Source organism: Aphelocoma coerulescens, chromosome 26 (genome assembly GCF_041296385.1).
Source record: "Aphelocoma coerulescens isolate FSJ_1873_10779 chromosome 26, UR_Acoe_1.0, whole genome shotgun sequence".
Lineage (NCBI taxonomy): Eukaryota > Metazoa > Chordata > Aves > Passeriformes > Corvidae > Aphelocoma > Aphelocoma coerulescens.
Window position 1 is genome coordinate 2,059,193 of NC_091039.1, and position 15,084 is coordinate 2,074,276.

Here is a 15,084-nt window from a genome sequence, read left to right on the forward strand (position 1 = left end):
GAACTGTAAATGCAACGCAGAACATGCTGGAGCCAGGAATTCGAGGAAGGAGGAATTCCACCCAACAGAACTGCTGAGACTTGAAAATCAAGCTAGGTTTTCTTCTGGCAACTTCAAAGCAGGGAGCTCTCTGTAAATGCAGGCTCAGGAATGACTACAGCAGCTAATCAAGGGCTGTCATTCTCTTCAGCAGTTCATGGGGCTGTAGAACAAACAGGGAAAGTTTCCTGTGTTAGAAAAACAAAGAGATAGTGCTGAATAAAGAAGTTATTAAGTTCTCTAGAACTCTGCTTTTGCAATGATTACCTCTGTAACTGAGCTGCTTTAGTCTGGCTCCTGGAGCTGCTGCTTTCCCTTCTCATCCCTGCCCCTAGTGAGGCCTTATTGTATTCACTGTTACAACCTTTATTCACTGACATTTGGAGGACCAATATAATCTAAGTAAATACACAGCTGCCTTGCTTAGAGGGATTTGATGCCGTACCTAAAACTAACACAGATCCATTATTTCAGCGTCCCTGCTGTGGGGAGGGAGCTGTGTGCAAGAGAGGAAGGAGATCAGTAGTGAAAAGTGAAGTTTGAGCAAATTCAGCAGTCGTCTATCTGGGAACTCTTTGAGTTACAATTAATTTTTGGAAGTTCTGAAATTAATTTGTTTTAGTTCACAAATTGAAGCTACCCAGAGCTTTAAGGTGTGCTTGCTCACAGCATGGGAAGTTCAACCCAGAAATTGCCTGCTGCCAATAAGCTTCCAATGAGGGTTGTATTTTTGATTTAACACCAACACCTTTTTGTTTCTCTCTTCCTTTTCCCTTCAATCCTCCCCCCCCCTGGACATCTCCTCCCCTCCTCCCTCAGGCCTGTATTGATGAGAACCTGGACATGGTGAAGTTCCTGGTAGAAAATGGAGCCAATGTGAACCAGCAAGACAACGAGGGCTGGACTCCTCTTCATGCAGTGGCATCGTGTGGCTACCTGAACATAGCAGAGTGAGTGAGTTTGGGGCTATTCTGGTTATTTATAGCACTTCCCCGTGTCTCTCTCTTCAGAGCAGGTACACAGGTGATGGATACTCTGACCCTTGTACAATGGTTTGGAAAGCAATGCTGAAAATAGGTGCTTTCCTCTTGGTATTGAATTCTGAACTTCTGAGGATTAAGGTGAAGCCTTCAACTGGTTGCCTTTTGCTGCTGCCATTATTAGACTGTCTTATGATTCATTAGACACTTTAACTAAAATGCCAAGCAAAACGGAAATGGGACAGCTGGTACTGGGATGTGTAGAGAAGGAGCTCCTCCCTGTGAGGGTGGGGAGGCCCTGGCACAGGGTGCCCAGAGCAGCTGTGGCTGCCCCATCCTGGAAGTGTCCAAGGCCAGTTTGGATGGGGCTTGGAACAACCTGGGACAGTGGAAGGTGTCCCTGCCCATGGCAGGGGTGGGACTGGATGGGCTTTATGGTCCCTTCCAACACAAACCAGGCTGGGATTCCGTGACTACATTTCCTTACCACAGACAGACTGGTGTGAGCAGTGCTGTGGTTAAGTGGAGACTTTCAAGTTCAGCTGTCAATTCAGCACCATGAATGTGTTCGCCACTAAACCTCAAGTGCCACATCCACTCATTTTCTGAACACTTCCGGGGATGGTGACTCCACCACTGCCCTGGGCAGCTGTGCCACTGCCTGACCACTGTTTCTGGAAAGAAAGTTCCCCCAATACCCAACCTGAGTCTCCCCTGGCACAGCTTGATGCTGTTTCCTCTCCTCCTGTCCCTGTTCCCTGGCAGCAGAGCCCAACTTCCCCTGGCTGCCCCCTCCTGTCAGGGAGTTGTGCAGAGCCAGAAGATCCCCCTGAGCCTCCCTTTCTCCAGGCTGAACACCAACCCATTATTCTTTACCAGTCATACTGTGTTTATATATTTAGTCCACCCCAGCTACCAGAAAGTCTCCAAAATTTGAGTTAACTATTTCTTAAATGTGTTGAAAATAAATTATAAAACCAAGCAACCTCACCCACCTATATTTGTGTGCTTACATAGATACTTCTTTTACTTCTCAGAGTTTTACTGATTAAAAATGTACAAGCCAAAGAAGACATCTGTTGCTCTTGAATGAACTTTTGGTAAAGTTATAAAAGGACAAATTCAAAAACTGATGATACTTGATGAGGCTTTTTTTAAAATTAGTATAATTGCCTTTTCTTCAAAAAAAAAAAAAAAAGGGATAATCAACCAGGTTAAAGCAAAAACAGGGGTATTTAAGTAACTATGGAGAAAGAAAAACTGTGAGCCCCTGAGCAAGGACCTTGCATTTACAATGAATGTTTTTAGTCTAGAAATTGGCTAAGAATAGGGTCCTCATTTGGTAACTGAGCTTGCATGAGAAAGGCAAATACTTTGTCGTGCTGTTTGACTGTCTGTGTCATTGCTCTGAAGCCAAGCACACGAGGTGTGACGTGCTGGCCTGGGTGTCCTTGCTGCAGGTACCTGATCAGCCATGGGGCCAACGTGGCTGCTGTGAACAGTGAGGGGGAGGTCCCGTCCGACATCGCGGAGGAGGCGGCCATGAAGGACCTGCTTCTGGAGCAAGTCAAGAAACAAGGTGAAGGAAGGGCTTGAATATGTGAGCATTGGGACCCCTAAGAGCTTCTGTATGAGAATTCTGCTGCCTTGTTCTCTGTTGGTGAAGAGAACTGAGATCTGGCCCAGAAAGCAGCAGACAAATTTTGCTTTGCTATCAGGACACTGGAGCAGATGCAGGTGGTTTGTTGTCTCTGTCCTTGGGATTCTTCAAAGCAAGACACCACAGTCCTGAAATCTGATTCATCAGATCTGGTTCCTTTAAAAGTGAGATTTAATTCTGACCTCTAATATCAATGAGAGGTCTTGTTTCACTAAGACTTGATGAAACCGAGGTGTGATTTACAGGACTGCCAAAGGCAGGGACCAGGAAATTAATATTCCAGGCCTGGAGTGACATGCTTTATCCTGATCTTTCCCTAGATTTCTTCTGCCATATCCCCTTTCTCATCAGGTGTGCCTGGCTGAGGGGCTGCTCTCCAGGCTGTCCCTGCACAAACATCCCTGGCTGAAGAATAGTTTGGGGCTGGTGTTAAGAAATGCTTTATCAGTCTAAAATTTTTCTTCATACTCATGGAATTCATTTGGGAGTGGTTGAATGTCTGCATGTGTGTGTGAGAAGTTTAAATTGTGTCTATGAATTCCATCAAGAATGTTGGACAAGGAACCCAAGGAATTCCTGGAACTTCCATCTTTGGTCACAGTTAAAGCTCAGCTGCATTCATGTCTGAGCTGGTTGATCTGGCTTTGAAGTTACCCTTCTTGGAGTGGGTGTTTGGACTACAGATCCCCAAAGACTCTTTCCAGTCTGGATTATTTTATTCCTGTAGATTTTGGGGGGGGGGGAAGGGGGGGTTGCTTGCATGCTGGATTGGATCCAGTCCCTCTATCAGATACATTCTGACACATGGTGGTTACCTTGTTTTTTTAAGGTATAATTAGGAAGGGATCATTGCCTTGCTGCTTTGTCACCTGTGTTAATGTTCCAGGGCCACCAAATTTGTCAGGCACAACCTGCCCTCAGGGAAGCCATGTTGGCCGTCACCAATCACCTCCTTATTTTCCATGTGCCTTAGCGTAGCTTCCAGGAGGATCTGCTCCATGATCTTGCTGTACACAGAGGAGAGGCCCATTGGCCTGTAGTGCCTCAGGTCCTCCTCTTTTCCCAGTTTAAAAACAGGGGTTATGTTTCCCATTTTCCATTCAGTGGGAACTTCACTAGACTGGCACAACTTCTCAAACAGAAGAGTGACTTAGGCACTTCCTCCACCAGCTCCCTTGGGACCCATGGATGCATCTCACCAGGGTCCATGGACTTGTGCACCTTCAGGTTCCTTAAATGCTCTCAAACCTGGCAATAATGTGATTGAAACCATACAGGACATTGAGGCAGTGATTCTGCCTCACCTGCAGGTATTTTGCCTGACACTTTTTGGGATTCTGCTTGCATTGCCTCACCACATTAGTGGCATCCTGCTAAGATGCCCTGAAACAACCATCTGTCTCCACTGAGAAGATTCCCATCACACAGTTTAAAGGATCATAACTGCTGGAGGAAATGGGGTTGAACTTTAAATAAGCATCTGTCCAGCTCCACAGCCTGTCCTCAGCGGGGGCTGTGAGCAGATGCCTGCTCCAGACTGTAACAACAGCTCAAGTGTGTACAATTCCCCTCCCAGCCTCCAGCCACTGTGCCTCCAGAAATTCCTGAGCCAAACTGGTTTTCTGTGTACTTGTGAGTGCCCTGTGGCTTTCTGTTTCCTGAGCTCGTGCAGCCCTCCTTAGGAGCTCCAACATGTCCAGCATTGTGTGTAATACTACAAACTGGTCTAGTCCTTGGTCTGAAGCCAGTTTATTTCTGATCTTTGCAAAATCCTGCAGCAGTGGGTTTCACACCTCAGACTCTGAGTTACGTGTTTTCCTTGGTTCTGGTTTAAACCTAATGCCCCATAATTTAATTGGCAATCATGTCATTCTTATACTGAAAGTATTAATCCATAGGGACTCTTACTTTTCAGGACCTTTCCTGATTTTTGAGATTTGTCATCTTCTCGTTTGTATTTTTTCCCGAGTGGGAGGGTTCTACTCTGATTAATCCTGTTTGCATTGGTATCAATACTTGTGATTGATATATTGTCCTTCCATGATCTCATTACTGTGAAAACTGCACTTAGGAAAACAAGTCAAGGTTGGTTTTGCCTCTCACTGGTTTAACGACAGTTGACACAGTCTGTCAGCCAGACACGCCTCCCTCTCCACGTCAGCCCCCTGCCTCTCCACATTTCCACCTGCTCCTAAGCAGTCACTTAGGTCATCAGAGTAGATTTCTTCTGGCCTTCTCATGCCAAAATGATTTCAAATTGTGTTTTGTCAGAATCTGGGGGTTTGCTGCTCAGTGGAATAACTCAGTACTTCTCTCAGCATGCCTGTCATGAATGCCTCTGGAGCAGTGCAGATCCCTGTGTGTGTTACGTGCAGAGTGTCCTGAATGTGGAGTGAGCACAGAGCTGAGGTCAGCGTGCTCCTGCAGGAGACATCTCAGGATCCTCAGATTGTACCCTCACTACAGGTCAATTCAGTCAGTTAAGCTGTTGTTCATGACTCTGTTGTTTCGGTCTAGGACACAACCCATGTAGAATTCAATCCTTCTACCCTTAATGCTCAGCTGAGCTTTTAGTTAATTGGGCTGGGTTGCAACCACTGGCCCAACTTTCAAAATTTTTAACTCAGACAGTTTTTGAAGTCTCTGTCAATGACACAGGAGCTCTCCCAGTTCATAGAAAAGGCTTTTGCTGATTGTTTTGTGGAAGATCAGAAATAGTTTTCTAATATTTTATAGCAAACGGAATGTAAGGTAAGTTTAACAAGTACTTCAGAGCTTTCATCTCTTGTTCATCTCTTCTTCTGTGCTTCACCCCCTTAGGTGTAGACCTAGACCTGTCAAGGAAAGAAGAGGAGCAGCAAATGCTCCAGGATGCCCGGCAGTGGCTGAACAGTGGGAGAATTGAGGATATAAAGCAGCCCCGGACAGGAGCCACAGCTCTTCATGTTGCTGCAGCCAAGGGCTATTCTGAAGTCATGAGGTAGGAGCTCCTCCCAGGGCTGATGTGTGAAATTAAGGCTGAAGAAGACATCTTGCTTTACATTCAGAGAAATTTGTTCCATACTGAGATTTTCAGGCTGCTGTTTCTCAAAAGGCTCTTGTGGTTTTATGTGTCCAACCATAGTGGTTCACCCAGAAATACATAGGGACTGGAGGATTCCCTTTCATACCTCCAGGCCTTTTTGAAGTAATGAAAGCTTTTTGGAGAGTGAGGCATAAATTAGGAGGTCTCTAATTTTTCTAATCATGAGATCTAATTTTCACTGTTAGAGTAATAATTTTAGGACTAGCAAGCTAAACAGTATTAGGGGATAAAAGTGTAATTTTGACATACAAGTGACAATACACGCTGCATGACAGTCACAAACATGACCAGTCTAGTGGGAAAATGCAGTGTTCACCCCTGTCTCACTGTCCTCTGCCCCTTCATGCTACTGCTCCTGCAGTGACAGAAGGATTCCAGCACCTGACAGCTCTGCTGCCCTGGCACTGAAAAGATTATTATGAACATAAACTTGCCCAATTTCCTGGTAAAAAACATTAATATTGTTACAGGTAATGTCAAATTAAGGTTTCCAACAGTAAAGCTTTTTCTCTGCTCCTTGTCTCGGTGGAGCTGCCCATAAACATAGAGATCATCAAATCACAGACTGGGCTGGGAGGAACCTTAAAGCCCATCTTGTCCCACTCTCTGCCATGGCAGGGACACCTTCCACTGTCCCAGGTTGCTCCAAGCTCCGGCCGACCTGGCCTTGGACACTTCCAGAGATCCAGGGGCAGCCACAGCTTCTCTGGGCACCCTGTGCCAGGGCCTGCCCACCCTCACAGGGAGGAATTTTTACCTCATATCTAATCTAACCCTGCCCTCTGTCCACGTGAATTTATTCCCCCTTGTCTTGTTACATGGTCTTGTAAATAGTCTTTACAGGGTTACTCTATTGCCCACATTAAAATCCATTCTGGAAGTGTTCATCTATCTTGATCCTAAATTTCATAATTTTAAGTGACATGACTTGATGTCTTAAGAGCTGTTTCATATCAAGCTCAAGCATTTTATTGTACTCCATGTTTCTGATTTGTATTCAGTCATTAGAATTTATAATTGAGTGATGAGCTGTCTGTGCCTGTACCGTGCTCAAGAACAGGAATCTAACACAGCTCATGTGAATAGAAATGTAATATCTCTGAATCTGAGGTGTTGGTCCCACGGCCTGTCAGGGGAGGGCTGTGAATCCAGTGCTCCTTGATGAAGTTCAGTGTGTGCAGGGTGACTTAGTTCTGCACAGCCTCTCCTTGGCATTAATTGTGGTAATGATAAACACATCTCACAGCAAGCTGACATTGTTGCACTCTGGTGTATGTGACGGCCGTGCTGAAGTTCAAATCCAGAGCTTTAGTGACTTAAACCAAAGGGGCTGACAGCCAGGAGCCAGCTAACTCTAAATGAGTCGTGGAATTTGTCTGTGACCTTGAATCTCTTAGCAGCTCTGTTTCTCCCTTCTGCCAGCTGGAAAATCAACAGAAACTCAGCACCTAATTTACAATTTCTTTCACAGAGAAGCCCACAGCTGCTCTGCTGTGACTGTGTTTTATTTAGCACAGTAGCACATTGGTGTAAAGCTGCAGGAGTTTCCAAGCTGTTGGTGCCATGTTGGGGTCATGCTGGATTTCCCTCATGCTATGCAATGGTGGCTCTGGATGGGGGAATTTCTCACAATGGAAATTTTCAGGAGCAGTTTTACCAGACTTGCAGAATTCCCCTGGGATGTTCTTCAATATTTAAGCAATTTGGATAATAGTTTTGATACAGGAGCTGCTCAGTGATCAGGTGAGCCACACCAGTGTGCATATGGCTCTGGAGCTCCAGACTACTCCCCATGACCCTCTTGTGTTTGTTTTGGTGTTAAATATTCAAGCTCCAGGTGCTGTGAAACACCAGTGTTCTGCTCTGATGGAGAAGGGAGGGTGGAAGGGGCACAGCAGTGAAGGTGAGGAAAGGAGATCCCAGGCAGGTTCACTTGTGGAAGATTTGCTTGAAATGTGCAAGGGTGTCTCTGAAAAAATGCATTTGGGGTTGTTTAATCCAAATAAGGGTTGTTTCGCATACAAATGTCACCTCTGTCAATGCCACTGGTGCTTCCCTGGCAGTCCTGTTGGTCTCCTTGTCGACCACCCCACACTGTGGCCTTGTGCTGTTGGAAAACCAAGCTCAAGCTCCAGTTCCCAAATGTCCCTCTCCTGGCAGGCGCTGTGCTTGGCTCCCTGGCACAGGGATGGCAGTTGCAGGGATGCTGTCTGTGTGCTCAGTGCCTGAGCCGGTCCAGGCTCTCTCCTCCACTGGAGCAGGAGTTCAGGCTGGGTCACCAATGCCATATGGGAAATCCAAGGGTTTCTCCCAGTTCAGGACATGCTGGAAGGGACCGTTGTCAGTTTGACGTGTTCCAGCAGGTTTTACATCAACGTCACTTTTCATTCATTGCCCTTTCCATTACAGTTTCGAGCACATCAGGTGGGATGTCACTTTGGTTAATAACCAAGTCCAGAAGCTCCTGGCTGTTAGGGAGCCTGGCTACCTACTTGGTGCCTAATAGGGGAAAATGTGCTCTGCCAGGAAGTCATTCCTGATGAGCAGAGATCAATCTTGCTTCTTTCCTCAGGCTCCTGATCCAGGCTGGGTTTAATTTGAACGTCCAGGACAACGATGGCTGGACTCCGCTCCACGCTGCTGCTCACTGGGGAGTGAAGGAAGCGTGTTCCATCCTGGCTGAGGCCCTGTGTGACATGGACATCAGGAACAAGCTGGTCAGTACACAACTAATGCAGGGTATTCTATAGCCAGATTACTATCGACTACTGCCTGCTGCATGATCATGGAATCATAGAACCCCAGACTGGTTTGGGTTTGGAGGAACCTTATAGCTCATCTGATTCCACCCCCTGCCACGGCAGGGACACCTTCCACTGTCCCAGGTTGCTCCAAGCCCTGTCCAACGTGGCCTTGGACACTTCCAGGGATGGGGCAGCCACAGCTGCTCTGGGCACCCTGTGCCAGGGCATCACCACCCTCACAGCCAAAAATTCCTTCCCAATATCCCGTCTATCCCTGCCCTCTGACAGTGGGAGGCCATTCTTCCTTGTCCTGTCACTCCAGGCCCTTGTCCCTGTGAGGAATGAGACAACTCTTTTTAGAAATTAAAACAATTTATTAAAACAGAAAAATTGAAAAATTGCAAAAAAAAAAAAAAAACTAACAAAATATAAAAATTTTGGATCCTGATGGCTCGAGAGATATGCCCCAGGAGCGCAGGGATTCAGGAGCTTTAGGCTTAAGACAGCTCTGAACCTCAGGTAGAGAAAAAAAATAAACTTGCAGTTTAGGCTGGTCAAAAAGAAATCTATTTCTAAAAGCCCCTAGAAAGGGGTAGGCTTCTCCAGCACTGCCTTAGCAAGCTGGAGAGGAAGGGAAAGAGAGTGGGCGTGTCTTCTCTTACACTTTTATAGCTTTTGCTCCGCCCACAGTCCGCCCACAGCCCACCCACAGTCCACCCCCCTGGTTCAAGGCGGTTGGTGTTTTCCCCTTGACAGACCACCTCTGTCCACCAATGGCTCCTCCTGGTCAGAGGGGTGATATTAGTTGAGATAAGGGTCATGTGCTTATGGGGGGCTGGGCTGTTTGTTGCAACTGGGGTTTTTTTAAAATCTGCCTTGAAACCAAGATACAAGTAAAACATAAAAATACATCCAACACATCTTAAAACACTTGTAAAGGTATACAGTAAACACAGGAAGACCATAAAAACTTGATTAGTGTACCTGGACTGATGGATTGATTTTAACATTCAATTTAAAAATATTAAGCTCAAATTAATTAAAGCACTTAATATGCAAAGACCAAGCACAAATAGGGATTTCATGTATGACAAGTCCCCCCTTTTTCTCTTATGTTCACATCTTTGGTCTTTGCATTTAAGTGGAGGTGGATAACTCTTCAGGGATAGATTCAAGCTCTTTAAAACTGTCCCACACTTGCTGGGCAATTTTTCTCTCCTTTCTAGTTTTCTTATTGTTACTATTATTGACATGCATAATCTTTTGAGCGAATGGTGGACGCTGCTGTTGTCCTTGAAGATCCTGGATCAGTGGCATGCCTTGGACGACAGTGGTGATTAGACGGATGAAGCAAGGGATTAAACAAGGGAGAAAAATAAGTCCTGTAAGGGAAAGTCCAACAATAATTAAAGCTTTCTTCCACCATTGTCCTTGGAAAATATTTTCCCACCATTCAGAAGTGATCAAGGGCTGCCATTTCTGCACTGGAACATGGGCTAGTTTCCTGATGTTTTGGGTAATCTTGGTGATGGCTTCGCCGTGATCATCAATATGGATGCAGCAGTCTGAGGTGTTAAACTTGCCGCATACTCCACCTTCTTCAGCTAGTAAATAGTCCAATGCCAGCCTATTTTGGTACACGGCTGCTCGAGTTTGCCCTTGCTGTGTGTTAAGTAGTTCAAGAGCAAGAGAGGTCTCATTAGTGATTACCTCAATTAGTGCTTGCAGTCTGATGATCCGGTTTAGCATGTAGATGGGAGTTCGGTACCCCCAGCTCCCATCCTGTGCCCATGTTGCAGGTCCATAAGTCTCTAGGATCCTCTCAGGTGGCCACTCTTCTTCTCCCCATCTCTGGGTCCCTCCTATTACATGTCTCTTAGTACGGAAAAGTTCATCATAAAGGGAGATTCCAAGGTGGGCTCCAGCGTTTTCAGCAAGTAGGAAGAAGTTTGGTTGAATGGCTCCAAGAGTGCAGCTCCCTTTCCAGCGAGGTGGTAAGTTGGAATAAGCTCGGTTACCACAGATCCAGTAGAGGTCTTGTGGTGCTTCCCAGAAGTGGGGTTGTATACTTGCTGCTGTAATCCAGTACTTGGAAATTTGTGGCAGGACAGAATATGGATTTCCTTGATCCCAGCACTGCCAGAGTTTTTTAACAGGATTCAAAATGCAATTTTTGTTTTTAACCTTTTCTGCAGACCAGAATACATCTGGTTCTTGAGGTATCCACCAATGTTTTTGCCCATCAGTTACCAGGTACCTTTTGCATATTGTCTCACCAACTTCTTTTAAAAATTTTCTTCCTTTCCTCCAGATGCATTCTTCTCCAATAACAGTATTGCTTAGCAGCCAGGTTTCATTGTCATGTCGGGTTGTGGGGGAGAGATTACTCAGTCGGAGTAAATCGGGGGGTCCAAGACTGACTCCCCGCCAAGGCCAACTCTCCGATTCTAAAGTTCCTCCGCACACCCAGCAATTTGTTAAATTTAGCTGCTGTCCAATCCTTTCTGCCAGGTCAATAAACAAGTTTTTCCTTGACATCAAAGGATTGTTTTCTTTTTGTTTTTCCTTTTCTTCTATGACCACCTCTTGGATCAGATCAGTGTCATAGGTCTTTCTTTTTAACAAATCTTCTGTCTTGGTTATGTATCTAAAATTGAAACAGAGCCAATCGTCTTGGGAGGGACACTCTCCCTTCTGCTTATGTATTTGGGTGCCAATGTTTTTGCCAATCCAGTACTTGTGACCTTTTTCTGAGCAGATACTCAACCTTGTTATGTTATAACAAGATGGATTAACATAAGTATGTGCTCGGAAAAAGTGTCGAATTTGAAATGAGCCTCCTTCTGCCTGGTACACAGTCTTGTAACATCTGTTACAGCGGCTGTCGGCTGCTTGTGTAAAGGGAGGCCAGAGGACCCAGAGACAGATGACACTTAGTAGCAGGATGTTGCTCACTTTCCCCTTTTGGCATACCCGAGAGGAGCTGTCAGCATTTGGGTTGCCTCTGCTGGTGGGGCTTGTCATCTTTGCTTCTTTCGTCCTTTCTTTAGGCATCTCACCTTCAGATGGTTCTTCAGTGACCTCAGGCTTCTGGAAACTCATGGTTATTTTAGGGTTGGCCTTGTCAAAGATTAGAGTTATCGTGCCCATAATTTTGGAGTCTGATTGGACTGTTATTGGAAGAGAATGCTGGCTTCAAATGGAGCCTTACTATACAGTTGATGTGACAATATGGTTGTGTGAAGGCAGAATCTGTAAAAGGGAATAACAAAGAACAGAATTAACAGCAAAATATTTTCAACTTAGTTTAACAACTTGTAGCTAGCACTTATTACTGAGGTATAACTGGGGAAGAACTGGGAGTACAGGATTTTATTAACTTGGAGTGAGGGATGCTGAGTGGAGATTTCAAACAGGGTGTTTAGTTTGATGGTTTGTCTGGAGGTTTCTTCTCTTCAATTGGTGGTGTTACTGGACCCTTCACCCTCTTGACATGCGTCCAGCCCTTTTCAAATGTCCGGACAGCTGTTTCAGTGGTTAGCTGGACCTGAAATGGACCTTCCCAGGATGGGGTTAATGACTTTTCTTTCCAGGATTTTATTAACACCCAGTCACCTGGATTGATGTGATGTAAATTAAAATCAAGTGGGGGAGTTTGTGGTAGAAAACCTCTTTCCCTTAGCAACTCTAGATTTTTGGCAATTATCTGTACATATTGTTGTACATTGGTGTTTCCACACTCTTTCACATTCAACTCTTGTGGTGTAGCAAGGTAGGGTAATCCATACAACATCTCATATGGTGAACAACCCAAATCAGATCTTGGCTGTGTCCTAATTCTAAGAAGAGCAAGTGGAAGGCATTTTACCCAGGTCCATTTTGTTTCCAGCATTAATTTTGTGAGGGTGTTCTTGATTGTCTGGTTCATCCGTTCCACTCTCCCAGAGCTCTGTGGATGCCACGGGGTGTGTAATCTCCAATTTGTTCCTAATTGCTGAGCCAATTGTTGTACAATTTGGGAGGTAAAATGAGTACCTCGATCTGAATCTATGCGGTGGACTATCCCATAACGGGGGATAATTTGCTCGAGGATCACCTTACTCACTGTCTGGGCTGTTGCATTGACAGTTGGAATAGCTTCCACCCAGTGGGTAAGGTGATCAACGATTACCAATAGGTATTTCCACCTCTGGACAGGAGGCATTTCTGTAAAGTCAATTTGAATGTTTTGGAAAGGCCTGATTGCTAATTCAATTCCTCCGCCCGTGTTCTTTTTCATTACCTTTTTGTTAACTTTTTGACAGATTACACAGTCCCGGGTTATTTGGTTGGCTATTTCATAAACACCAGTGCATCCAAAGGTTCTGAGATAGTGATCCGCCAGAGCCTTTGAACCCCAATGATTGCTTTGGTGAATATTTTGTAGAATTTCTCGGGTTAAATTTTTGTTTAAAATTTGGCGTTTATCTGGTAAATACCAGCGGCCTTGAGAATCCTCATTGGCACCAATTAAAACTAATTTCTGTTTTTCCTGATCAGTAAAAATGGGCGTGGGTAAAATGTTAGTTTGTGGAATAGTGTCAGATGTGGTGGTGTTAGTTGGAAGTTGGTTTACTTCCATCACTTTTACCTCTTCTTCCACTGCTGCTTCTTTTGCTGCCAAGTCTGCTAGGTTGTTCCCCCGAGCTTCTTTTGTGGTTCCCGATTGATGACCTGGAATATGCACCACTGAGATCACCTGAGGCAGTTGCAGTGCTTTTAGAATTTTTAGGATCAATTCCTTATGTAGGATATCTTTCCCTTTGGTGTTTAGGAACCCCCTTTCGGACCAGATTTTTCCAAAGGTGTGGACTACGCCATAAGCGTATCTGGAGTCAGTGTAAATGGTCCCGATGCTTCCTGCTAGTCGGTGGAGTGCTTTTTCTAGGGCATAGAGCTCACAGACCTGAGCTGACCAGGTTGGTGGCAATTTGCCCTTTTCTAGCACACACATTTGGTGTCCATCGACCACTGAATAGCCAGAGCATCGCTTTCCATCCACCACTCGAGATGACCCGTCAATGAAGAGGATTTCCCCTTCATTGAGGGGACAGTCCACCAGGTCCTCTCTGACTTTTGTCTGGATGTCAATTATCTCAATGCAATTGTGTTCAATTTCTTTTTCTGATGGGGTCCCATAAAGAAATTGAGCTGGATTTTGGTGTGTACACACAACTAACCTCAGGTGGTCTGAGTGCATGAGAATGGCTTCATATTTGACTATTCTTGGGTCAGTTAACCACTCTGCAGCCCTGTGAGCTAAAATGGTTTTGATTGAGTGTGGTGTATGCACTGTCAAGTCTCCACCAAAAATGAGTTTTTGACTCTCCGAGACCAGAACAGCTGCTGCGGCGATGGACTGGATGCAGACGGGCCATCCTCTGGACACTGGATCCAGTAATTTGGAAAGAAAAGCAACTGGCTTCCTGACTCCTCCCCACTCCTGGGTCAAGACGCCATAGGCAACTCCCTTCTCCACATTAACAAATAGATCGAAGGGTTTTTCTAGTGAAGGAAGGCTTAAAACAGGTGCTTTTGTTAATTTCTCTTTCAGATTTTGTAATTTTTGTGTGTCTGAATTAGTCCAATTAAAAGGTTCTTCTTCTATTAGTTTTTCATATAAAAATTTGGCAGATTGTGAATACTGATCAATCCACAGTCTGCAGTATCCAAATAGGCCTAATAATTGCCGAATTTCTCGTTTTGAAGTTGGAGGTGGTAGATTTAGGATTCCTTCTACTCTTTCAGCACTGAGTTTTTTTGTGCCATGGCCAATTAGATGTCCCAAATACTTCACCTCCTGTAGCACAAATTGTAATTTAGGTTTTGACACCCTCAGCCCGTTCCTCCCTAGAAAATTCAGTAACTGAATTGTAGCAGTTCTTACCATAGACTCCTGTTCCCCAGAGAGGAGCAGGTCGTCTACGTACTGAGTTACCTGAATCCCTTCGGGTGGAGAAAAGGAACTTAGCAAATCTTCTAGCGCTTGGCCAAAGAGTGTGGGTGCCTCGGTGTACCCTTGAGGCAGGCGAGTCCAGCGCAGCTGCTGCTTCCGTCCAGTGTCTGGATCCTCCCAGGTAAATGCAAAGATGTCTCTGCAATGAGAATCTAGAGGACATGACCAGAAAGCATCTTTAAGGTCAATAACAGAGAACCAGGCATGTGCTGGGGGTACCCGACTCAGGAGTGTATAGGGGTCCTGCACCAGTGGGTACCTGGTTTGGACTCTCTTATTGACCTCACGCAGATCTTGTACAAGCCGGAATGACTTATCTGGTTTCTGGACAGCCAAAATTGGAGTGTTGTAACTGGATTTGCAGGTCTCAAGAATTCCATCTTGTAATAAGTCCATGATAACAGGCTTCAGGCCCTTTCTTTTGTCCTTGGAGAGGGGATATTGTGGTACACGTACTGGCTGGCTATTTGGGAGCAACTCAATTGTTAGAGGTGTGATGTCCATTTTTCCCCGGTTGCCAGGTTTGGCCCACACTACCGGGTCAATGTGTTGCTCATCTACTAAAGATAAAACAAACAATT

At 45.2% G+C, this 15,084-nt stretch overlaps 1 protein-coding gene across 4 annotated transcripts in view; it reads left to right on the top strand.

The window, feature by feature from the left end:
* The window catches only part of PPP1R12B (protein phosphatase 1 regulatory subunit 12B), a 142,135-nt gene that overhangs the window by 33,508 nt on the left and 93,543 nt on the right, over positions 1–15,084 (top strand). For all 4 annotated transcript variants that reach the window (XM_068995935.1, XM_068995938.1, XM_068995939.1 and 1 more), the window contains exons 2-5: positions 859–989; positions 2,480–2,598; positions 5,500–5,659; positions 8,337–8,481. In XM_068995935.1, coding sequence (XP_068852036.1) covers positions 859–989; positions 2,480–2,598; positions 5,500–5,659; positions 8,337–8,481 — 555 coding nt within the window. The remainder of the gene's footprint in view (positions 1–858; positions 990–2,479; positions 2,599–5,499; positions 5,660–8,336; positions 8,482–15,084) is intronic.